This window comes from Sus scrofa, chromosome 1 (genome assembly GCF_000003025.6).
Source record: "Sus scrofa isolate TJ Tabasco breed Duroc chromosome 1, Sscrofa11.1, whole genome shotgun sequence".
Taxonomy (NCBI): domain Eukaryota; kingdom Metazoa; phylum Chordata; class Mammalia; order Artiodactyla; family Suidae; genus Sus; species Sus scrofa.
In genome coordinates, this window is record NC_010443.5 from 165,100,561 (window position 1) to 165,119,780 (window position 19,220).

Genomic DNA, 19,220 nt, shown 5'->3' on the forward strand with positions numbered 1-19,220 from the left:
GGGACCTGAGCCATAGCAGTGACAAGGAGTCCTTAACCACTAGACCACCAGGGAACTCCAGTACCCTCGTTGGTCTTGTTTCTCCCCCTTCTCTTCCTTCCTTTCTGCCCCATCGTCTCCAGCTTTCCCTTCCTCTGCTCCTTCCCTACATGTACCTGCAGGATTGTGGACATTAGTGATTTATGGAAAGTGGGCCTGGGCCTTGTGCCCTCCAGCCAGCCATGGGTGAGTGAGTGTGGTCCCTGCTCTTCACTCAAACCAGTCCAGTTGCTCATGGACTTGGCTCTCTTGCCGGCGGAGGTCTGGTAGTATCTCATTTGGGGCCCGACGATCACCTTGTCCAGCCCCGTGTCTCCCCTAACGCACGTGTCCATTCAGAGCAGTGGGAAGGTCCCACTGCCTTCCTGGGGCTCCATGATTCAGGCCAGCGTGAAATAGGAGACCAGCACTTACTGAGCACCTACTGTGTACCAGCCATGGTGTAGGCATTTTTATATGCACCGTCTCACTACATTCCCACTAATTCCACCACAGAGGGTATTATCCCCATTGATACCTGAGGGGAGAAGACTTAAGGCTCAAGGAAGTTGAACCACTTTTCCAAAGCCCCGTGGCTGACCTGCGGTGGCCCATCTGGACCCCATGGCAGATTTGGAAGCTTGGTTTTTCCATGACTCTTGCACATCCCCTGAAAAATGGGGTGCTGGGGTGACAAAGAAACCCATCCTCCTGTGTCCTCAAGGCGGTTACAGCTGAGTTGCAGAGCTGACTCCTGTTAACAGTTCAAGGCAGCATAAGCTTGAGGCTCAGCAGTGTGGACTGTCAATTTCAGGGGCTGGAGGGCTGTCAGTAAATAACTCACTCTCTGGAGCCCCGTGGGTGCAGGGACAGCGGAGGGACCAGTCCAGTGTTGCTCTGCAGAAAAGCAATCCCTTGGTTTTCTGGAAGGCCGATGCCACATGGGTTTTTCCCTTTTTTCTGGGGGTCCGCGGTAGAGTGAAGGTAATAGAACAGGAAGAATTGGGCGATTTGGACTTCTGCCCGTGGCAGCATCATGTCTTGCATAAAATGTCAATCTGGTTGTTGAGTGCTGGGCAGCGTGATGCGTTTCCTGAAACGGCGGGGTGGGGGGCGGGGGAGGGAGGGCTGCATGATATTTGCAGGTCCGGAGCAGCTGAGAGCAGGACTGGTGATATCTGAGCTGCTGCAACCTCACCTTCGCCACCCGGGGCTTCTAGCAGCTGGGGAAAGTGTCTTCTCTGCTCCTTCTGTCCCTGGGGGCTCTCAGTAAATGGGGCAGGGCAGTGGGGGGTCTGTGCATCCAGTCTGGGAACACAGCAGCCCCGTGCTGTGGGCTTGGTTAGAAGCATGCAGTCGTAGGAGAGACTCCGAGGCCATCCCTCAGCCCTTGGTTCCCCTAATGACGAAGCTGGAGCCTGGGGAAGGGAGAGCACAGGCCAGGACACGGGGTTTGGCTTTTTCCCGGCCCGGGACAGCTTAGCCCAGGGTTTTGTCCCTGCCCCACCTGGATGCAGGCGCTCTGCCATCTGATCCCCTCAGACCCAGAGTCTTTTCTGAATTCTTGCAACTGTGTCTTCACCTCGCAGGTTCTCCAAACCTCTCCCCGAATCCGATGTCCCCAGCACACAATAACTTGGGTAAGTAGCTCCTTGTCTGTATGACTTGAACCCTATTTAGCTGCAGCCCTGGCTGGTTGCTGGTGTGGGGAGGGGCCCTACGGGTGATCCGACCCCTGCCTTCCGCTCCTAGCTGCCCATCAGGTTTCTGGTTATATTGCTTCTGGAGTCACCCACAGAGCGGGAAACCTGACAAGGGACAGTGGTGGCAGGAAAGACCACCGGGTATGTAGTTCCCCTGGGAGCGGGGTGGGGGGGGGCGGTTAGACACAGTGAATGAGAAAGCCCTGGTCCGTGTGCACAGGAGACACCAGGGTCTGTGGTCGGGAGCATCTGTATGTGGTTTGCTGCAAAGCCACGGCAGCGGTGCTGACTGCAGCCCTGGCTTTTATGGACTTGCTTCAGACACACTTGGACTTGATCTGAGCACTTCATCTGACAGTAATGTCCATTTTACTTAAAATAGCACCACATAAGGAATTTGCCAAAAAAGCGGAGTTGCCCATAAGCTCCCTACCCTGACACAACTGTTCTTGTTTAATCATGGTGTGGATGTTGGGGAATCAGGCACATGCATGTTTCCCTCTGTCTTCCCATTGTTACCTTGTCAACACGTTTCCATACGTAGATGCCTCGTTGATCATCTCACATGATCTCATGATGTTTTGGAGCAGCTGGACCATCATTTCCATAAGCTTCCCTCAGATATTGGGCCTCTGGGTCGTTTTTCTGAGATTCACTTTTCTGGTCCAGGAGCATCCTTTGGCTCCAGTGTGGGGCCTACGGGAGGGCTCAAAAACAAATATTTGTTCAGTTTTTATTGAGGGGAATTTTTAATGGAACAGTCTGGTAGCTTCAGAAAAATATGAGTTTGATTTTGTGTCTCCCTGTATTGCTGGGCTGGGGTAGTTTGTGGCTCAGGAGAAGAAAGAGTTAATATCCGAGCTTGGTGAGTCAGAGTGGATTGGCCTGGCTTCTGTTCCCACTTGTTCCCAGTCCTTGAGTGATAGCATCAGATGAAGAAAGTCATCATTTGGCACATGGGGAGCTGCTTGCAAACCTTTTAATACAGGCTGACAAGTGGCAGTGTGAAATGTGACTTTGGGGGATCAGTTTTAACATCTTTGTAAAATAATAGGACTGTGAGTCCTGGGCTTTGCAGAGGGAAGGTCACGTTCCCAGTGCGAAAGGAGGATGGAGTTACTCAACACAAACTCCGAAGGCTGGAAGCTGGGTTAACCCTTGAGAGCTTAAAGGCTGTGACTGTGAGCTTGACTCTGGGCTTTCAGTTTTGGAGGCTGAGCCCCCTCCCCCACGTAGCTGCCCTTTCAGTTGACAGACGTCAGACCTGGTGCTTGACTTGGCAGCTCCACAGCCTGACTCAGTGGTTCAGACTGAAAGTGGTCCCAAGTGGGTACTCGCTGTGAATGCCCCTTGGGGTTGTGGGGACCAGGACTACAGCACGCCCTGGAACCTGGCCTCAGGGCAGAATGCCCGGGTGACACAGTTCTCCCTTTTTGCTCCCTGTTCCTCAGCCCCTTGTCTGAGGGTCAGAATCCTTAGGCCATGTCTTGCAAAGGAAGAACAGCTTCTAAGCCTAGTGGGCAGAGAAGTGGTGCCACTCTGCTGGGAAGATGTGACTTGGGGCGGGGGACGAGTCAGCTGACGAGTCAGGTTAGGACTCACGGTGAGACACGAGTGCTGACAGACCCAGCTTCCTCTCTGCTTGACAAGCCCTCAAACCCCCACTTCACTGTTCAAAACTGTTGGTAGGGACCCATACCATCCCTTAGCCTCTGGCATCATATCTGGAAGGGGATGAGAGGATGGTGGTGACGATGGCAAACTTTTCTTGAGAACTCACTGTTTACCGAGTGTGGTCCAGGGTGCTCCATGCCTGTCCACGGACTCTCCATAAGGGCTATGGAAGGTGGTGGTAGCGATTTTTCATTTTAGGGAACAGGAAACCAAGGAATAGACTGGTGAATGAACTTGTCCTGTTGGCACAGCCAGCAAATGGAGACGCTGGCTTGGAACTCAGGCTTTTGGCATCCAGCGCCTGTGCCCCATGTGCAGCAGGACTTGCCTTGCCAGGTCACTTAGACCAGCTCGCTCCTTTCTCACTCAGAAGAACGAGGCTCAGAGAGGGCGCTTATTAACTTAGAGCTGGGAACAGATTGCAGGTGGAGGGCCTGGTGTCCCATGTCATCCCTGAGTGAGAGCCCTGCCTGCTTGCCTGTTTCTGCCTCACTCATTCATTCCCAGGGAACTTCCTGCCCAGCCCTGTGTACCAGTCCAGGTGGGAGAGTTCAAGGAGGCGTCCCAGACCCTGACATCAGGGTGCTTTGGGCCTGGTTGGGATACGTAAGGCAGGACTATACATATTTATAAAACAAGAGGTAGGTGCAGGTAAAGTACGCTGAGGGTTCAAAGGAGGTATCAGTAGCATTCCAGTGGGAATGTCATCCAAGGTGGCCCGTGTCTCACATGTATTCATTCAGTCAACATTTGCCGAGTTCCCAGGATGCTGGGGGCCCACTGCTGGGAAGGATACACACCACACTGGGGCCGTGTCTGTCCACCGGAGATGCAGTGTGCCCCGTGCCATGGGAGCAAGCACATAGGAAGGAGGAGCTATGTATGACGAGGAGAGTGCCCCTTGGGGCACCAATCTGTGAGCTGAACCTTGAAGGACTGGTTGGGACACTGGGAGGCAGCGAAGGAGGGATGGACACAGCAGAGGGAAGGAATGGTGTGAGAGGGCTGGGTGAGCTCTAGGGACAGCTGGTGGGGTGGTTGGTCGGCTCATCAGGAGGCACAGAGGAGCTGAGGGGCTAGCGGGGTGCTGATAAAAGAGGTCTAAAGGCCACGCTGTATTATATAGCTCTGTCCTGCCTATAGGATAAGGCAGGGTAGTGGGTTTTGAGTTGGGGAGATATTTATCTGATGATGACTTTTTTTTTTTTTTTGGTCTTTTCTAGGGCCACACCCTTGGCATATGGAGGTTCCCAGCCTAGGGGTCTAATCAGATCTGTAGCTGCCAGCCTACACCACAGCCTGAGCCGTGTCTGCAACCTACACCAACAGCTCACGGCAACACCAGATCCTTAACCCACTGAGTGAGGCCAGGGATCAAACCTGCAACCTCATGGTTCCTAGTCAGATTCATTAACCACTGAGCCATGACGGGAACTCCTGATGATGACCTTATAAGGACTCATCTGGCCATTGTATGGAATTTAAATTCTTGGGGAGATTGCTGGAGGCTCCCTCCCCCACTACCCCCTGAAATAACCCTCTTAGGAAGCTGTTGTGCTGAAAGAGGTGGAGGTGAACCCTCTGTAGAGAAGTGGCGGCAGCAGGAGAGCAGAGGGCGTTGGAGAGCATCATGGGCCTGAATCAGCGGCAATTTACTGACCAGCTTTAACCAGGAAGATGCTGAAGCGTCTTCACTGAGGCAGAGCCCAGGGAGATGGGGTGGGGTTTGGGGTAGAAGAGGACAGGGAGGTGCTTGTGCTCACCTGTGTCCAGGGGATGGTCAGGAGAGAGGCCGGGGCTGGACTGCATTTGGAAACCATTAGCATGTGTGACAGCCCAGCCCAGGGTGGGGTCAAGGAGACAGGATTTTGTCATCAAGTGAGTTTTGGAAGGTCTGTACCGTGCCCCCTGCTGGGTCCCCAGGGAGCTCACAGCGTGAAGCCTCTGAGAGTCCTACGGAGTGGAGGCCTTTTTGGTGCAGCGTTTCTCATGGATCCGACACAGTGGGAACACTTCCCTTACGATGCCATTGACTGTCCCTGTAGAACTCACTTTGGAAACACAGGGACAGATCGGCTGAGGTCCAGGGCGTGGCTGAATTCTATGCAGACCCAGCTCCAGAAGGAAAGAGAGCCAGAGACAGACTCATGCCCCCCGCCCCCCACGAAGAGCCTGAGTGCTGAGGATGGGCTGGCAAAGGCCTGAGTGAGGGGAGGTGCCGAAGGACACAGTGGGCAGGTCCTGCAGAGATGCAGAGTGAAGCGTGAGAGGAGAATGCTCCAGGAGTTCAAGGGCAGCATTCGGAGAGCAGATGTGGGGAGGCATGGGGCCTGAGTTGGGCAGCCTTGGGCTGAAGGACAGATCAAAGGTGGGGGAGCGGGGGCAGCACGAAGCCGCCACCTCTGCATTTCTCCTTTGTGGCCAGCATGTCCCAGACAGTAGGATGTTGACAGGCTAACAGCAAGAGTTCTCCCTGGAAGAAAGATGGGGCATCTCAGGACACCTATTATTTCTTATAAAGAGATTATGGAACAAAAAGAAAGCAAGTATAGTGCATCTGGTTCCTTCTTCATTTCCTTCCCACTCCAGGCAAAGGAAGGAGCCACGGCCACAGCAAAGCCGCTTGTGGTGCCTTGTGGAGGAACCCGAGTGACCAAGAGCCAGCTCAGCTTCTTGCCAGCCTTAGGCTCTGGGGAGACCCCGGGGCTTTGTTTTGCAGGGAAGGGATGTGACCAGGTGATGGTGCTGTCATTACACATCACGATGGATGAGTCACCTGGAATTTCCGAAGTATTTAAGTCAAGGATTGGGGCACCTGGAGGGGAAGGAGAGGGAGGGAGGCGGGGAGAGAGGAGGAAGATAACGAGCTAGATCCTGCCCATGCCTAAGTTGTTCTTTGCTTGAAAGTGAGACATCCTGGGAGGGGCCTTGACCAGGGGAAACGAGGTACCAGGGAGTGTCCCAGGGCGGGCTGTGAGGGTGAGGTTTCCCTGAGGGCCTCGGGCCAAGGCTGCCTTCCTCTACTGCCAGGAGAGGGGACCCCGGTGGCAGGGTAGCGGGAAGAGCCCCGGCCCCCATTACAGGTCCAACCTGATCCTAGGCACCTCGGCTGCAACGTAAGGCCTTTTCTGAGGCCTCTCTGGGCTCTAATCTTCCATGAGCTGGGGACACCACAGGCAGGCGTCTCCATGGTAGGAAGTCACATTCTTGGGGGCCGATCCGGCTTAGACTTTGCCACTTTCTTGGTCTCAGGAAATCCATCCTTGGTTGAAAGGGCCTGGGGTCCTTGCTTATGTGTGATTAGGTTTGTTGGCTGATCCTTCGTGCATAGGTTGAACTTGGTGTGCAGCTGCTGGCCCTGCGGGGAACTAACCCTTTCAAGGGAAGGCCTTGGGCACACGCCATCAGATGCCACTCCAGGCTCAGACTCAAGGGGTGAGCGGGTGCTTTCACAGCCACCTGAGCTGGGCCCTGAGGCTTGAGCCCGGGCAGAGGAGAGGGATGAGCCGTCCAGGCAGAGGGCATAGCGAGGGCGGAGACATAGCTGTTTGTGCTCTTCCGTTCGCCTTGCAGCACCGGTGCTGCTGGCCTTTGCCCGCTCCCTGCTTACGGAATATGGGAGAAAGTTAATTTCCCCCTCTGGCCTCCCCCACTTTCCTTTACCGGATTTGGATCTCTTGCACATGTTTTTAATAGGCATCCCTTAATCCAAGTGTTGCCTTCTGGGTTTTATTCTGTTTTCTTTTCCTTAAACAAAACAGAAGTTCTGTGCCAGTTTGGAATCCGGCTCAGAACTGAAGCCAGCCAATGTGTTAGGCTGGCAGGGGGCCAGCCATGAATTAAGTGCCCCATGCCACTTGAGGAGTCTGGCCGACACCACACCAGTGGGGGCTGGGGGCCCGAAAACGGCTGGAGCAGGAGGTTCTTGCGTCTCCAACACCTCTGCTGCAGGAAGAGAGATTAGCACAGACTCCACAGTCTGGCCGAGAGCAGAGCTGTTTCAAGGGGAGGCCTTGGGCACGCGCCATGGGCTGCCACTCCAGGTGTGCCGAGTCCTTGGCCTGGAGAAGTGAAACCACTTTCCTTTCGGGCAGGTCACCTTACCCCTGTAGAGTCACCCTCCCCAAGGAGCCTGAGAGTGGCATATGTTCAGGTTTTTTTTTTTTTTTTTTTTTTCCCCCAAGAAGCAACCTTAGGTAAAATTGCTTCTGCATTTGTTGGGCAACTCTTGAAACTGGGCCTGGTTGGCTGGCTGGATTGATTGATGAAGGCGGGGAGTAGCCACCTGACAGGTTTCTTTTAAGATCTAGTGCCCAAGACCAGCTTTGTTTCCCCTGAAGAACTGGTAAGAATTGTCTGTCCACCAACCAGAGACATACTTTGCTCCCTTTTGCCTTGTCTGCTAGGAAGCTCACAGCCAAGCTGAGTGCACTCTTAGTAGCTATATGACTTCATGGTTAGCCTGTTTGCAGTCTTCTCGTCTCCAGGGTCCTGACTTTTTCTTTTCTCTTGTATTGAACCGTGATGTAGATAGTTGAAAAGAAAAAATGAGGCCATATGTGCAGTTTAAAAATAAAGTGCTATTCAAGGCAGAACCCAGAGGTGGTGACCATACTTTGGTCTGCATCTCCTCTTGCAGAAGTGCCTTGAGAAGGTGCTGAGGGGTGATGGGAGGGAGAGCGGTGAAAGGCAAGGCTGACTTTCTGTTGCTTGCAGACAACGGTAAGTGCATGGCTGTGGCACCGCTCCTGTTCAGTCCTGCTTCTGAACATAGGTCAGCTCGTCCAAACAGCACTCTCTGAAATGGCAGCTTGCAGGCTCTGCCTTGGCCTGACTGCTCTGCTCCCCAAACTAGCATCTTCTTAATTATGTGTCAGGCTCCTGCCTCTGTGTTTTCCACAATACTGTTCAGTGCCTGTTTGTGAGTTGCAAGGATGTTTAGAATAAGGGCTCAGATCTGCTTGGGAGGGCCTCCTGGGCTGGGAACCTAAGCCTCTCTCTGATTCAGAGACACCTCGAAGCCCACGCTTCCCCAGAATGTGATTCCAGCCCCATGTTACCCATGAGTGGCCTGCTGGCTTTTGTTCTTTTGGCGGGTGGGTTGAGTCACTGCTCCTGGGAGCCTAGCTTGCTCTTTTCTTCCTGGACTAAGCCCGGGGGTGCTGGACAAGGCTTTACAACTTGGGGAGGAGGACTCTGTTGTGTACTTTGCTGGGGCAGCCAGAGGCAGCCCAGATCAGCCACAGTTGCTGCTTCAGGGTGCCCCATGCCGGATCTATGTGGTCTCCTTTTAGTGGCTTTCAGTACACTGCAGTCAGTGTTCAAACTGGGCCTCTGAGGCCAGAGAGGGAGGTCATGTCCCTAAAGTTGCACAGCAAAGCCTGCAGAGCCTGGTTCTGGGCAACAGCCCTTCCCCACTTCCCCAGCTTGGAGCGTGCTGGGATTTCTTAGCTGGTGGTGATGGGTGTGTGTGTGTGTGTGTGTGTGTGTGTGTGTGTGTGTGTGTGTGTTTTAAGGTTTCCAAAGCAACATAGCTCACATTTTAGTGACCACATTGTTTAGAATATAGCTTATCTCATTGGAATGTTAAGCATCAAGCAAAGCCAGAGCCGGATGCAGCTGATGCTGCTCAACAACCCAGCTTCAGGGACACAGACCATGGTCGCTCCTGCCCTGCCACATCACCTTCCCCATTTAAGTAGCTTGGACCCCCCGCTTTCCCTCCTCTTCCCTATACCCCTCTGGCCAAAAGAGAGAGGCAAGGACCCCTTGCCCCCCTTTGGATGGAGGTCGGGACAAGAACAGGACATTCCTATAACCAAAGTTATCACAATCGTTGTTAACACCATGTATTGAGGGCTTGATGTGTGTCCTGCGCTCCGTATGAATTATCTCAGTCCAACCACAAACAGTGCCCGATGAGAAAGGGGATGCTCCAGTCGGGTGGCCAGGAGAGGTACGGACACCAAAGCTCAGTTTGGCTGGCTTGCTCACCAGCATGCAGCAGGTCCGTGCCAAAGCCGAATGTGAACACAAGTCTGTCCAGCCTTGAAGCTTGTGCTCCCTGAGCTGGTCAAACACCCAGGACAGTGATTTTCAACTGCGGCCTATTTTGCCCCCAGAAGACGTCTCTCAGTGTCTGGAGAAGTTTCTTACAGTCACAGCTGGGAGGGTGAGATGGATGTATGTTGCTGGCATCAAGTAGGCAGAGGCTTAGGATGCTGCTGTTGCACATCCCAGAGCACGCAGGATCCCCCCACCCAAGGAAAGAATTATCGTGCCCCAAATTTGCCAAGGCCGAGACCTGATCCAAGTGCCCTCACCCTCCAGCCAACTCTTCACAGCATGTTGAGTGCAGGGGTGTCACCGGTCCGCAGCCCTTCCCCTGTGAGCCAGCCTTCTCTTTGCTCTTAGATGGGATCATGGGCGTAGACCCCAGAAGGAGATCAGGGCCATTTTGCCCTGCAGGGGAACCCAGGCCCCTCCTGGAATAGCTTCTGCTTTATTCTTTCCTGGGCTTTTATACACTTTGTGAGGTCTGGTGAGCTGAGCTTAAGTTCTCATGGGTTCTCGCTCTAGGAAGTTGCCTGGCCGGCGGTGACACGGGTCTCGGGCCAGTGCTGACTTGGCATGGCGAGCTCTCCCATCCTCTCACCAGCTTCCAGAGACACGCCTGAGTAACCATATACGCAACTCTCTATGTATATGTAAGAGCCAGAGTACGTGGTGCAGGCCAGAGGGCTAAGACCAGAATGAGAGCAGCAGACTCTGATTCACCAACAAATAGGGGGATTCGAGGAGGCACAGGGGAAGGACGTGGCCCCGGGAGCAGGACAGGGCAGAGAAGAAGCTGGAAGGGCTGGGCTGGGTGCTGGGGAGCCCTGTCAGAGGGCCGTGGCACTAGTGCAAGTGAAGAATGACGAGGAGGGACCCTGAGGTGAGAAGTGACACAGAGACAGGCAGGGGTACCTGGGCAGGTGTGGAGCCCAGAACAACTGGAGGTGACAGGAAGGCTAGGGCGTCCCTGGAAAGGGAGGTGTGGCTTCGTGTGAGGGGAAACCTCTACTTCAGGAGTTCCCACCTCTTCTGAGAAACAGAACTGCCCCCTCCCAGGACGGCAGTTACTCTGAGGTGCCCTTGACTGAGACCACAGGATGACCTCTAGAAGTTCAGAGTTTCTTTTAGGTGAGTTTGTGTGTTAGCCTCCTGGTTGCTCAACATCTGGATACACTTGGAGGATAGTTTCTATAACAAGAGGCAGGAACCGGGTTTACTCTGCAGATGGTGCCTGGCGCCTGTGTGGTCTTGGACACCAAGCGCAGCGCAGACCCCAGGGCTGCAGCAGCCTTATCGTTTCACAGGCTTGGATGCTGCTGCTCGACAGGAGTTAGCTTTGGAGGGGCGGAGATCAGCATGGGTTACCTCGGGGACCTAGGAAGAGAGGCAGGTGGCGTGGCCTGCCCGCGATAGGCACACCCAGCCTGTCCAGTGTGTCTGTCCAGGGGCTTGGCCTAGCACCTCCCTGAAGACGGCTTCAACCTGAGGCCAGGCCAGGCGGGGCAGGGCCTTTGGAAGCTAAAGCTAAATGAAAAGTGCTTCTCCTGCCACCTGAGTATTTTGTCCCGCTGGCTGCTCCTGCAGGTTTTATCCAGTAAAAGGTACGAGGGTGGGGAGATTATAATGCCCTCTGAGAGGTGGGGAACAGTCTTCCAGAGCAGCCGGCAGACCCCGTCCAGGGGCACGGGGCCTGGGGCGCCACTGACCCAGGGGCTGGCCTGTCTCCTCAGACCTGCAGCCCGTCACCTACTGCGAGCCGGCCTTCTGGTGCTCCATCTCCTACTACGAGCTCAACCAGCGCGTCGGGGAGACATTCCACGCCTCGCAACCGTCCATGACCGTGGACGGCTTCACCGACCCCTCCAACTCGGAGCGCTTCTGCCTGGGGCTGCTCTCCAATGTCAACAGGAATGCGGCTGTGGAGCTGACACGGAGGCACATCGGTGAGGGGCGGTCGAGTTTCCCCCACGACACCCCAGATCCCCAGCCCAGCACAGACCCCTCCAGAATCCGCCACCACTGTGCTGGGCCTCCCCCACCTCCACCCCTCCCCCAAAAGCTCTCTGTCACCTTATTCAGGGGCCAGACAGGTAGAGTTCAGGTTGCTTGATCATTCTCACCCAGAGACAGATATCATCTTTGAAACTTTGAAAGCCACAAGGGAAGATGCTGGACTTTCTGGAAAAAGGCAACTGTGTAATTCTCCTTAATAAAAATACCCTTAAGGGGGAGTACCCGTTGTGGTTCAGTGGTTAACAAACCCGACTAGGATCCTTGAGGACTCAGGTTCAATCCCTGGCCTCACTCAGTGGATTAAGGATCTGGAGTTGCCGTGAGCTATGGTGTAGGTTGCAGACGCAGCTCGGATCTGGCGTGGCTGTGACTGTGGCATAGGCCAGTGGTTACAGCTCTGATTCGAGCCCCCTAGCCTGGGATGCAGAGGGTGCAGCCTTAAAAAGACCAAAAAAAAAAAAAAAAAGAAATACCCTTAAAGTACTGATAAGTGGGTAAGTAGATAGTCCTGGAAAGATGATCTTTGGTTTGTTCATTTCACACAGGATTATCCTAGGAACTTAGAAGAGGTAGAGAGGCAAGTATTGCCCACTGCTGGGTACCACTGCTGCTGCCACTCTGTCTTCCAGCACCCAGCGTGCGGTAAAGCCCACTTAGTTTAGGGAAGATTGAAGCCTTGCTGTGTTGCTTTATTTGCTCATAAAATCATGCTAAGAGTATTCCCAATGTTGTGATCCAGAGTCACCTACAAGAGCCATGGGGATGGTATGGAGATGGTTGGTATTCTGAAACATTGCTCCATGTGCCCAGGGTGGCCAAAGGGGCTCCAGGGCAAACTCGGGAGCCAGGTAGGGCAGTGGGCCACATGACCCAGAGCAGCCCTGCTCTTGTTTGTATTATATCTTGGGCCTTCAGAGATGATTCATTCGGAGAGAGGATTTTACAGTTAAGACAAGTTTGGAAGCCACAGGCCTGGGCCAGGGTGCTCATGTTCCAGGGAAGACCCTGACGGACAGGCAGGGAAGGGCAGAGGCCACACAGCAAGTGTGACACAGTCAGTGGCAAAGAGTCCCTGCTGCTGAGCCTTCATCCTTCCCAGACAGCCTCCCCATTTGTTTTACTTTTTAAAAGATCCTAGATGGCATACACAGGTGTTTACTCACTCACTTTACACTTTTCTCTATTTAAAATATGTCAGAAATTATCAAAACGAGAACAAATGTTTTTGTCCTTTGGGTCTGGGTCTTTCCACCTGTGCCTCTGCCTCCTGATCATTTTTTTGGGAGGGGGCGCACCCATGGCATATGGAAGTTCCCAGGCTAGGAGTCAAATCAGAGCTGTAGCCACTGGCCTGTCACCACAGCCATGCCAGATGTGAGCCGCATCTGACCTACACCACAGCTCACGGCAACACCAGATCCTTAGCTCACTGAGCGAGGCCAGTGATGGAACCTGCGTCATGGATACCAGTCAGATTCGTTTCCGCTGAGCCACGACGGGAACTCCTCTGCCTCCTACTCTTGACTGACATAACGCTGGGGCCCTCCCTGTGGCCCCCAACTCTGCCAGCACCCGGTGTCTGTGAGACGCCAAGTCCTATAACACTGAACCAGGAAGAACTGGGGAGTGGTGGTGATGAGGACAATGGTGGGACGAGGAGGCAGGCCTGTAGTCAGTCCCCTGGTTTCCATCCCATTTGACGTTGCGCCTGTGAAATCTGGCTCCGTTCTCCAGCCCTCCAGGCCTCTCCCCCCAGGAGCGGGAACAGAGACCTTTCCAGGCAGGAGAAGAGAACATCCCCTGGCTGAGCAGAGACTCATTGTCAGAGGGTTTATGTAACCACTTGAATTGCAGAGCCAATTTAAAAATAATTCCTGTCCATCTGGAGTGGATTTAAGAGATGAAGGGAAAGTAAATGATATAAACCTATGGAATGTTTTAGAAAAATGCTTCCAGGAGAGAAAGGTACGGGGGTGGAGGGGCATTCATTAAGTCATCCCTGCAGTGAGGGGCTCCTGGGGTATCTGCTGCCTCAGGAAGAGCTCTGCAGTGACTCCGTGAATTTCTGAATCTTGGAGCGGGTCGGGACCTAGTAGTAGAAGTAGCAGGAGCAGCAGTTAATGCTTGTCAGGCCCTTACTGAGTGTCTTAACAACAACCCAATGAGGTGTAGGTAGTATCATCCCCATCTTACAGATGAAGAAACTAAGGCTTAGAGGCTGAGTAACTTGGCTGAGGCCCTGGTCAGTGGCAGGAGCTGCTGTTTAGGCTTAGCTGTGCCCTTTGCTCATCACCAGCCTCCCCAGCTTTAGGAACCCAGCATCACCCATCACTTTTGATGGGTTTAGGCTTGGGCTCTGGTCCCATTTGCCTGGTGATACCAGCAAAGAACCAGTCACCTGGAGCATTGGCTGTAGCTCTCTTCAGCTGGTGCCAGGGCCACTGTGTGAGGACCAAAGGCCTGGTCCAGACTGACCTGAGTTTCTCTAGGGCGAGGCGTGCGGCTGTACTACATTGGAGGGGAGGTCTTCGCAGAGTGCCTCAGTGACAGCGCCATCTTTGTCCAGTCACCCAACTGTAACCAGCGCTATGGCTGGCACCCAGCCACCGTCTGCAAGATCCCACCAGGTAACACCACCTACACACCTACCCCTTCCCTGAGGTCCTCTCCTCCAAGGCACATGCCTCGGATGCAGGGGAGGTTTCTTCTTACCATTTCTCCTCAGTGGTGTTTGCATGGCCAATCTGGAGGTGCTTCGCTTGATTTTTCTCTGTGGCTTGCTCTCTCACTCTGAGCTTCCTGAACCTCTGAGGAGCAGATGCAGCATCTGACAGATCTGCCTCTCACCTGTGGGTACCTGCTCATTGCCTGTGTGCAGAGATGCTCAGGTGGTGTGCTGGCTAGCTTCCCTCTTTCCTTCCGCCATTCCAGATGCGGAGCTGGAGGGGAGCAGGAAGCCCTGCTGCTATCCCCACAGACCTTACCCATCATCTCAGTGTACAAGGCAAAGATACAAGTGGGTTTAATACAAGGGAGGGTGCTAAGCACCAAGTAGGCAGCACAGGTAAGGTGCTCTTGGATCTAAGGGGGAAAACACATTGAATTATTAGGATGGATCAAGGAAGCTTCTTGGAGGAGAAGAGCTTGGGCTGGGAAGGATGGGTAAGTATTAGATGCACAGAGGGATGGGGTGGGGACCGTGAGGGCATTCAGGCAGAGGGAACATTATGGGCAAAGGCCCAGCGGTGATGGAGGGCAGGGCACGTGTGGGCAGCGCTCTGGCTGCAGCAGAGGCCCTGTAAGAGACAGTCAGGGATCATGTTTTGAAAGTTTGATGGAACCAAGCCATGGAAAGATGTGAGAAAGTTTTGTTTTTATTTGGGGGCCCTGTTGAGGGTTTTCTGAGTCGGGCTGTGAATCCCACTTGTACTCCAAGAGGAGTCAGGCTCACCCCAGACGGTGGCTTGAACAGGGCCAGGTCTGGGTAGAGGACCAGGCAGGAGGTGATCTTATCCAAATCCTTTTCACAGCAAAAGCGGAGGCAGAAAGCCCCCGCGAAACCCACTTTTCCCAGGGCGGGCAGCCGCAGAGCATGCAGTGTGCCTGACTGGGAGAGTGTGTAGCTTAGGTCGTTGCCTGTGGGGGTGTGTGTGTGTGTGTGTGATGTCTTCCTGCCTGCTAAGTAGCAGGTGATGCTGGAGAGCAGTGGGCCACTGGCAGGGTCAGCTTAAGAAGGAAGAGTCTGGGAGTTCTTGATATGGCTCAGGGGTTAAAGGCCTGACGTCTCTATGTGGATGTGGTTCAATCCCTAGCCTCAATCAGTGGGCTAAGGATCTGGGGTTGCTGTGAGCTGCAGTTTGGGTCACAGGTGCAGCTCAGATCTGGTGTGGCTGTGGCTGTGGCCTGTAGCTCCCATTTGACCCTGGCACAGAGGGAACTTCCATATGCCATAGGTGCCTTTAAGAAGACAAAAACAAAAAAAAAAGAAGAATGCAGAGTCTGAGTTGCCTAGCGATGCTGTTTCCGGGATGTCACATGGTTGTGTTTACAGAGCACATGTCTATCTCGGGTCTCACTTAGTTCCCTCCAGTAACCCTAGCTCTACAGGGGGAGGCATGTTGAAGAGACAAGTTCAGAGAGGTTAAGCCACCTTCTAAGGACACACAGCCAGTAAGTGGCTGAGCCAGGATGAGCCTATCGCTGTGTGCTTCTTGCTGCTTGCTTGGCAGGGGGCTGGAGCCCACCTTTGACCCTGCTTCACCCCGCTTCCCCTCAGAGAAAAACGAGAAGAGGAAGCCAGGCTGCGTTCTTGACTTTGTGCCCATCCCTTCACCCCGCCCTCCTTGTCTCTGGTGAGGGCAAAGCTGGCTGTGGTGGTGGTTGTTAGCTCATGGAATGTCAGAGCTGGGGGCCTTTGAGGCCAGTCTCTCCTTTACAAGGGAGACACAGGGCTTAGAAGAGAAAGTGACCAGCCCAGAGTCACACAGCAAGCCGAGGGGCCCAGGGTGGCCCATTAGCAAGTGTCACCTCAGCTCACCTTTTGGGCATTTCCAGCATGTGCTTTTTGTCTTTTATTTTTCCGGTTGACACATTCCTGGCACAGAGGCGGCAGGACTTCAAACAAAAGATTTATTATAAACTTCATGTGTGCCTGTCTCTAGTTTTCCTGCCTGGGGAGTTAGGCATACACCTTGGCTTTGCTGCGAATGTCACCTTGACCCAGTCTTGTGCCCACAAGGCCAAATGTGGCCCAGACCTCTTTTTCCCTCCCGGCCCCGGCAGAGGTGGCTTCCTCAGTGAGGCTGGGGTGGAGGGCAGCCAGGGACCCTCTGCAGAGCTTCCTGTGGGCACGGCCTGCCTCCGGCACTCCCGCCATGCAAGAGCAGGGGCTGCTGTTGCCCAGGCTGTCCGCCACACCCCACACCACCATGGACCTTCTGTTCTCTCTGTTCCCTGGAGTCTTGCCTTGGCCCCTTTGCCCAGGGCAGGGCCACCTCTCCCCGCCCATCTCCCTTGTTCCTGGGCCCACCTTGCTAACTTCCTCAGCATTCCCACTCTGGGGCTCGGAGCCTACAGGCCAGTGTTTAACTCCCCCCTCACCCATGTCAGCTGCGTCCGCTTCAGGGCGGTGATGGCTTCAAGGGCAGGGAGTGGGAACACTCGTCCAGGTGAATGGGGGGGGCACCTTCAGCCCGGGGAGGGAGGAGCTCCAGACAGGGGTATTCTCCATGCCCACAATCACTGTTTTGTTCTGTTGGCAGGATGCAACCTGAAGATCTTCAACAACCAGGAGTTTGCCGCCCTCCTGGCTCAGTCTGTCAACCAGGGCTTTGAGGCCGTGTACCAGCTGACACGGATGTGCACCATCCGCATGAGCTTCGTCAAGGGCTGGGGCGCCGAGTACAGGTCAGGGTTGGGGCACCTGGACAGCGGAGTGGGGGCTTCCCAGAAATGAGCTAGCCTGGCCCTCACCCTGAATAGCAGAGGGGCCAGGGATCAGTGGGCAGCTGAGCCCCACTGGGTGAGGAAGGGCTGAGCAGTGCTCGCCTAGCACTTGACTTTCTCAGGCGCTGGATGCACACAGTCCCATTTCAGCCTCACTACAACCTTGGGCAGGGACATGGGCATGGTCCCCTTCGTACAGATGAGGGAACCAAGGTCCAGGGAGGGCAAGCCACTTGCCTGAAGTCACATCATTTGTAGAAAAACTGAGCCTAGAACTGTGCCCCCTTGGTGTCTTTCTCCTAGTTGGCTTTGGGCAGCTGCTTGTACAATGACCCTCCCCGGGAAGTTGGGTCTTCATCCTGGAGTTCCTTCCCTCCTCTGTGGCTCCATCTCTGACCGGAGCGACCCTCAGGACCTAGGATATTAAAACTGAGAAGCAGGGAGGGGACGAGGAGATTTGATAGTCCTACAGGAAGATATCTTACTTGCTCAGAAATGATTTTTTTTTTTTTTCATAATTTCAGACAGTGGTTTCAACATGGCACTGGTTAGGGGTCTCCCTGGTCTGCTCTCGAGTTTCTCAGACTGTTCTGGGGTGGGCTTCAAGAATCCTATTCCTTTTCTCCCCACACCTGGACAGGAGTCTCCCAAGGGGCAGGTCTGTGGGCCCAGCCCCCTGCTCTGTGGCAGACACAGAGGTACCCACACGTCAGCTGGAGCCAGGGCCTTGCAAGTTACTCTCCCCTTCGCTTCATTTTTCCAGATGTTTGGAATCCATTTTGTTTTGCAGTCATTCTGCACCCGAGCCAAACCCATTTCAATATTGGCTCTGGGCCACCGTTTATAATGAAATCCAGATGAGCATGACTTATGGAAAGTCAGATTCTCATTAGAGGATTTCGGTCCATAAAATTCTCCTCTTTCATTTACCGTATTTCAGCTGCTGTTCCCTGTGTCAGCCCCGCAGTGCTGGGGGACGTGGCACCTTGGTCTCTGGGGTCTGAGATCTGGGATGAATGACCAGCGCAACGTTCCCACTGGTCAGCCCTCAGGAGAACTTACAGCCCAGTTATATGGCCTGAGCTGAGCCCAGGCCCAAAGGCCCAACCTGAGGGACCCTTTAGCCTTGGCTGTAATCATGTAGGCAACAAGAATTGAAAGGTTAGAAAATTAGTCTTGTTTTGAAGCTGGGGAAAGGAGATACTTAAAGATGGAATCAAGGGAAAAGAGCCAGAGGGAGGGAGGCCCAGGTGCTCTTTACCACTCAGACTGCAGTCCGGAGGGCCACACTTGGGCACCCAGGTCAGGCAGGCACCGCAGGGCTGAGCCCAGAAGCCCATTGCTAACCTTCCACTTGGGCGAAGCGTGGCCAAGCAAGGATGCTGCTGCCCTCAGGCCTGTGGTTCTTGACCTGGGTGCAGCACCACAGTGCTCCAGCTTCAAGTGCTTGAGAAGTGGCCCCTTGCTGGCAGAAGCCTTTCCCTGGGGGCACTGTGTCACCACACAGGACATACGGCCAGCACACCCAGTGCTGTGCAGCCCACGTCACTGCCACCTGGCAGCACGGTGGAGCAGCCTAACTGGCTGTGCGGCCCCTTCCCAGAACAGTCTCGCCTTCCTTCTGCCTCCTGGGCCAAGGAGAGTAAGGTTTCATCCCTTCCTGTGAGGTGGCCAAAAGCAGGGCCCAGGGCCCAGGCCTCTCACCTCCAGCTGGCACCAGCGCCTCCGGCCTCAGCAGATAGCCTTTGCTCAGGAGGCCTTTGGGAGCTCGCCTGCGAGCTGCGTCATCAACCAGCCCGAATTTAGACAAAGTGCTTTGGGGAAAAGAAACGTGTGGTGTGCCTCAGTTTTTTCCAGTAATTGTTCCATGGCTTGCTCTGCTCGTAAGATTTTCCAAAATAAGGCCATAGATGGGAATTATATCAGCACATCGGGGACCGACGGCATGTGGACTCTGTCGGCGCTTTGTAAAAAACACCCCTCGATCAGACAGACGCACGTCATCGTGGCCTGCTGGGGCTGAAGGCAGGGAGCTGTAGGTGTCTGCTCAGGACAGGGGGGCCAGGGAGACCTTTGCTTGGGCTGGAGCTTCTCCACTGGGGGCCCATCACAGCAACCGGTGGGCCTCTGGGACACCCTGGAATTTGCCTTATGTGTTTCTCTTTAAGGGCCACCTCCTTCCCCGATCTACTCGGGGCCCTTCCTGTTTGGCAGAGTCTGGCCTGGCAGTTTCAGCAAGTTACTGGCACCTCCTCCAGGGCAGGGTCCAGCATGACAGGCCATATCCCTGGCTCTGGGAAGAAGATGGTC

General features: G+C 54.3%; 1 protein-coding gene across 2 annotated transcripts in view; it reads left to right on the plus strand.

Annotated features, from left to right (window-relative positions):
* SMAD3 (SMAD family member 3) overlaps positions 1–19,220 on the plus strand; it is a 125,999-nt gene that overhangs the window by 102,104 nt on the left and 4,675 nt on the right. For both annotated transcript variants that reach the window (NM_214137.1, XM_021082849.1), the window contains 4 exon segments: positions 1,608–1,658; positions 11,183–11,395; positions 13,955–14,092; positions 16,727–16,871. In NM_214137.1, the coding sequence (NP_999302.1) occupies positions 1,608–1,658; positions 11,183–11,395; positions 13,955–14,092; positions 16,727–16,871 (547 nt within the window).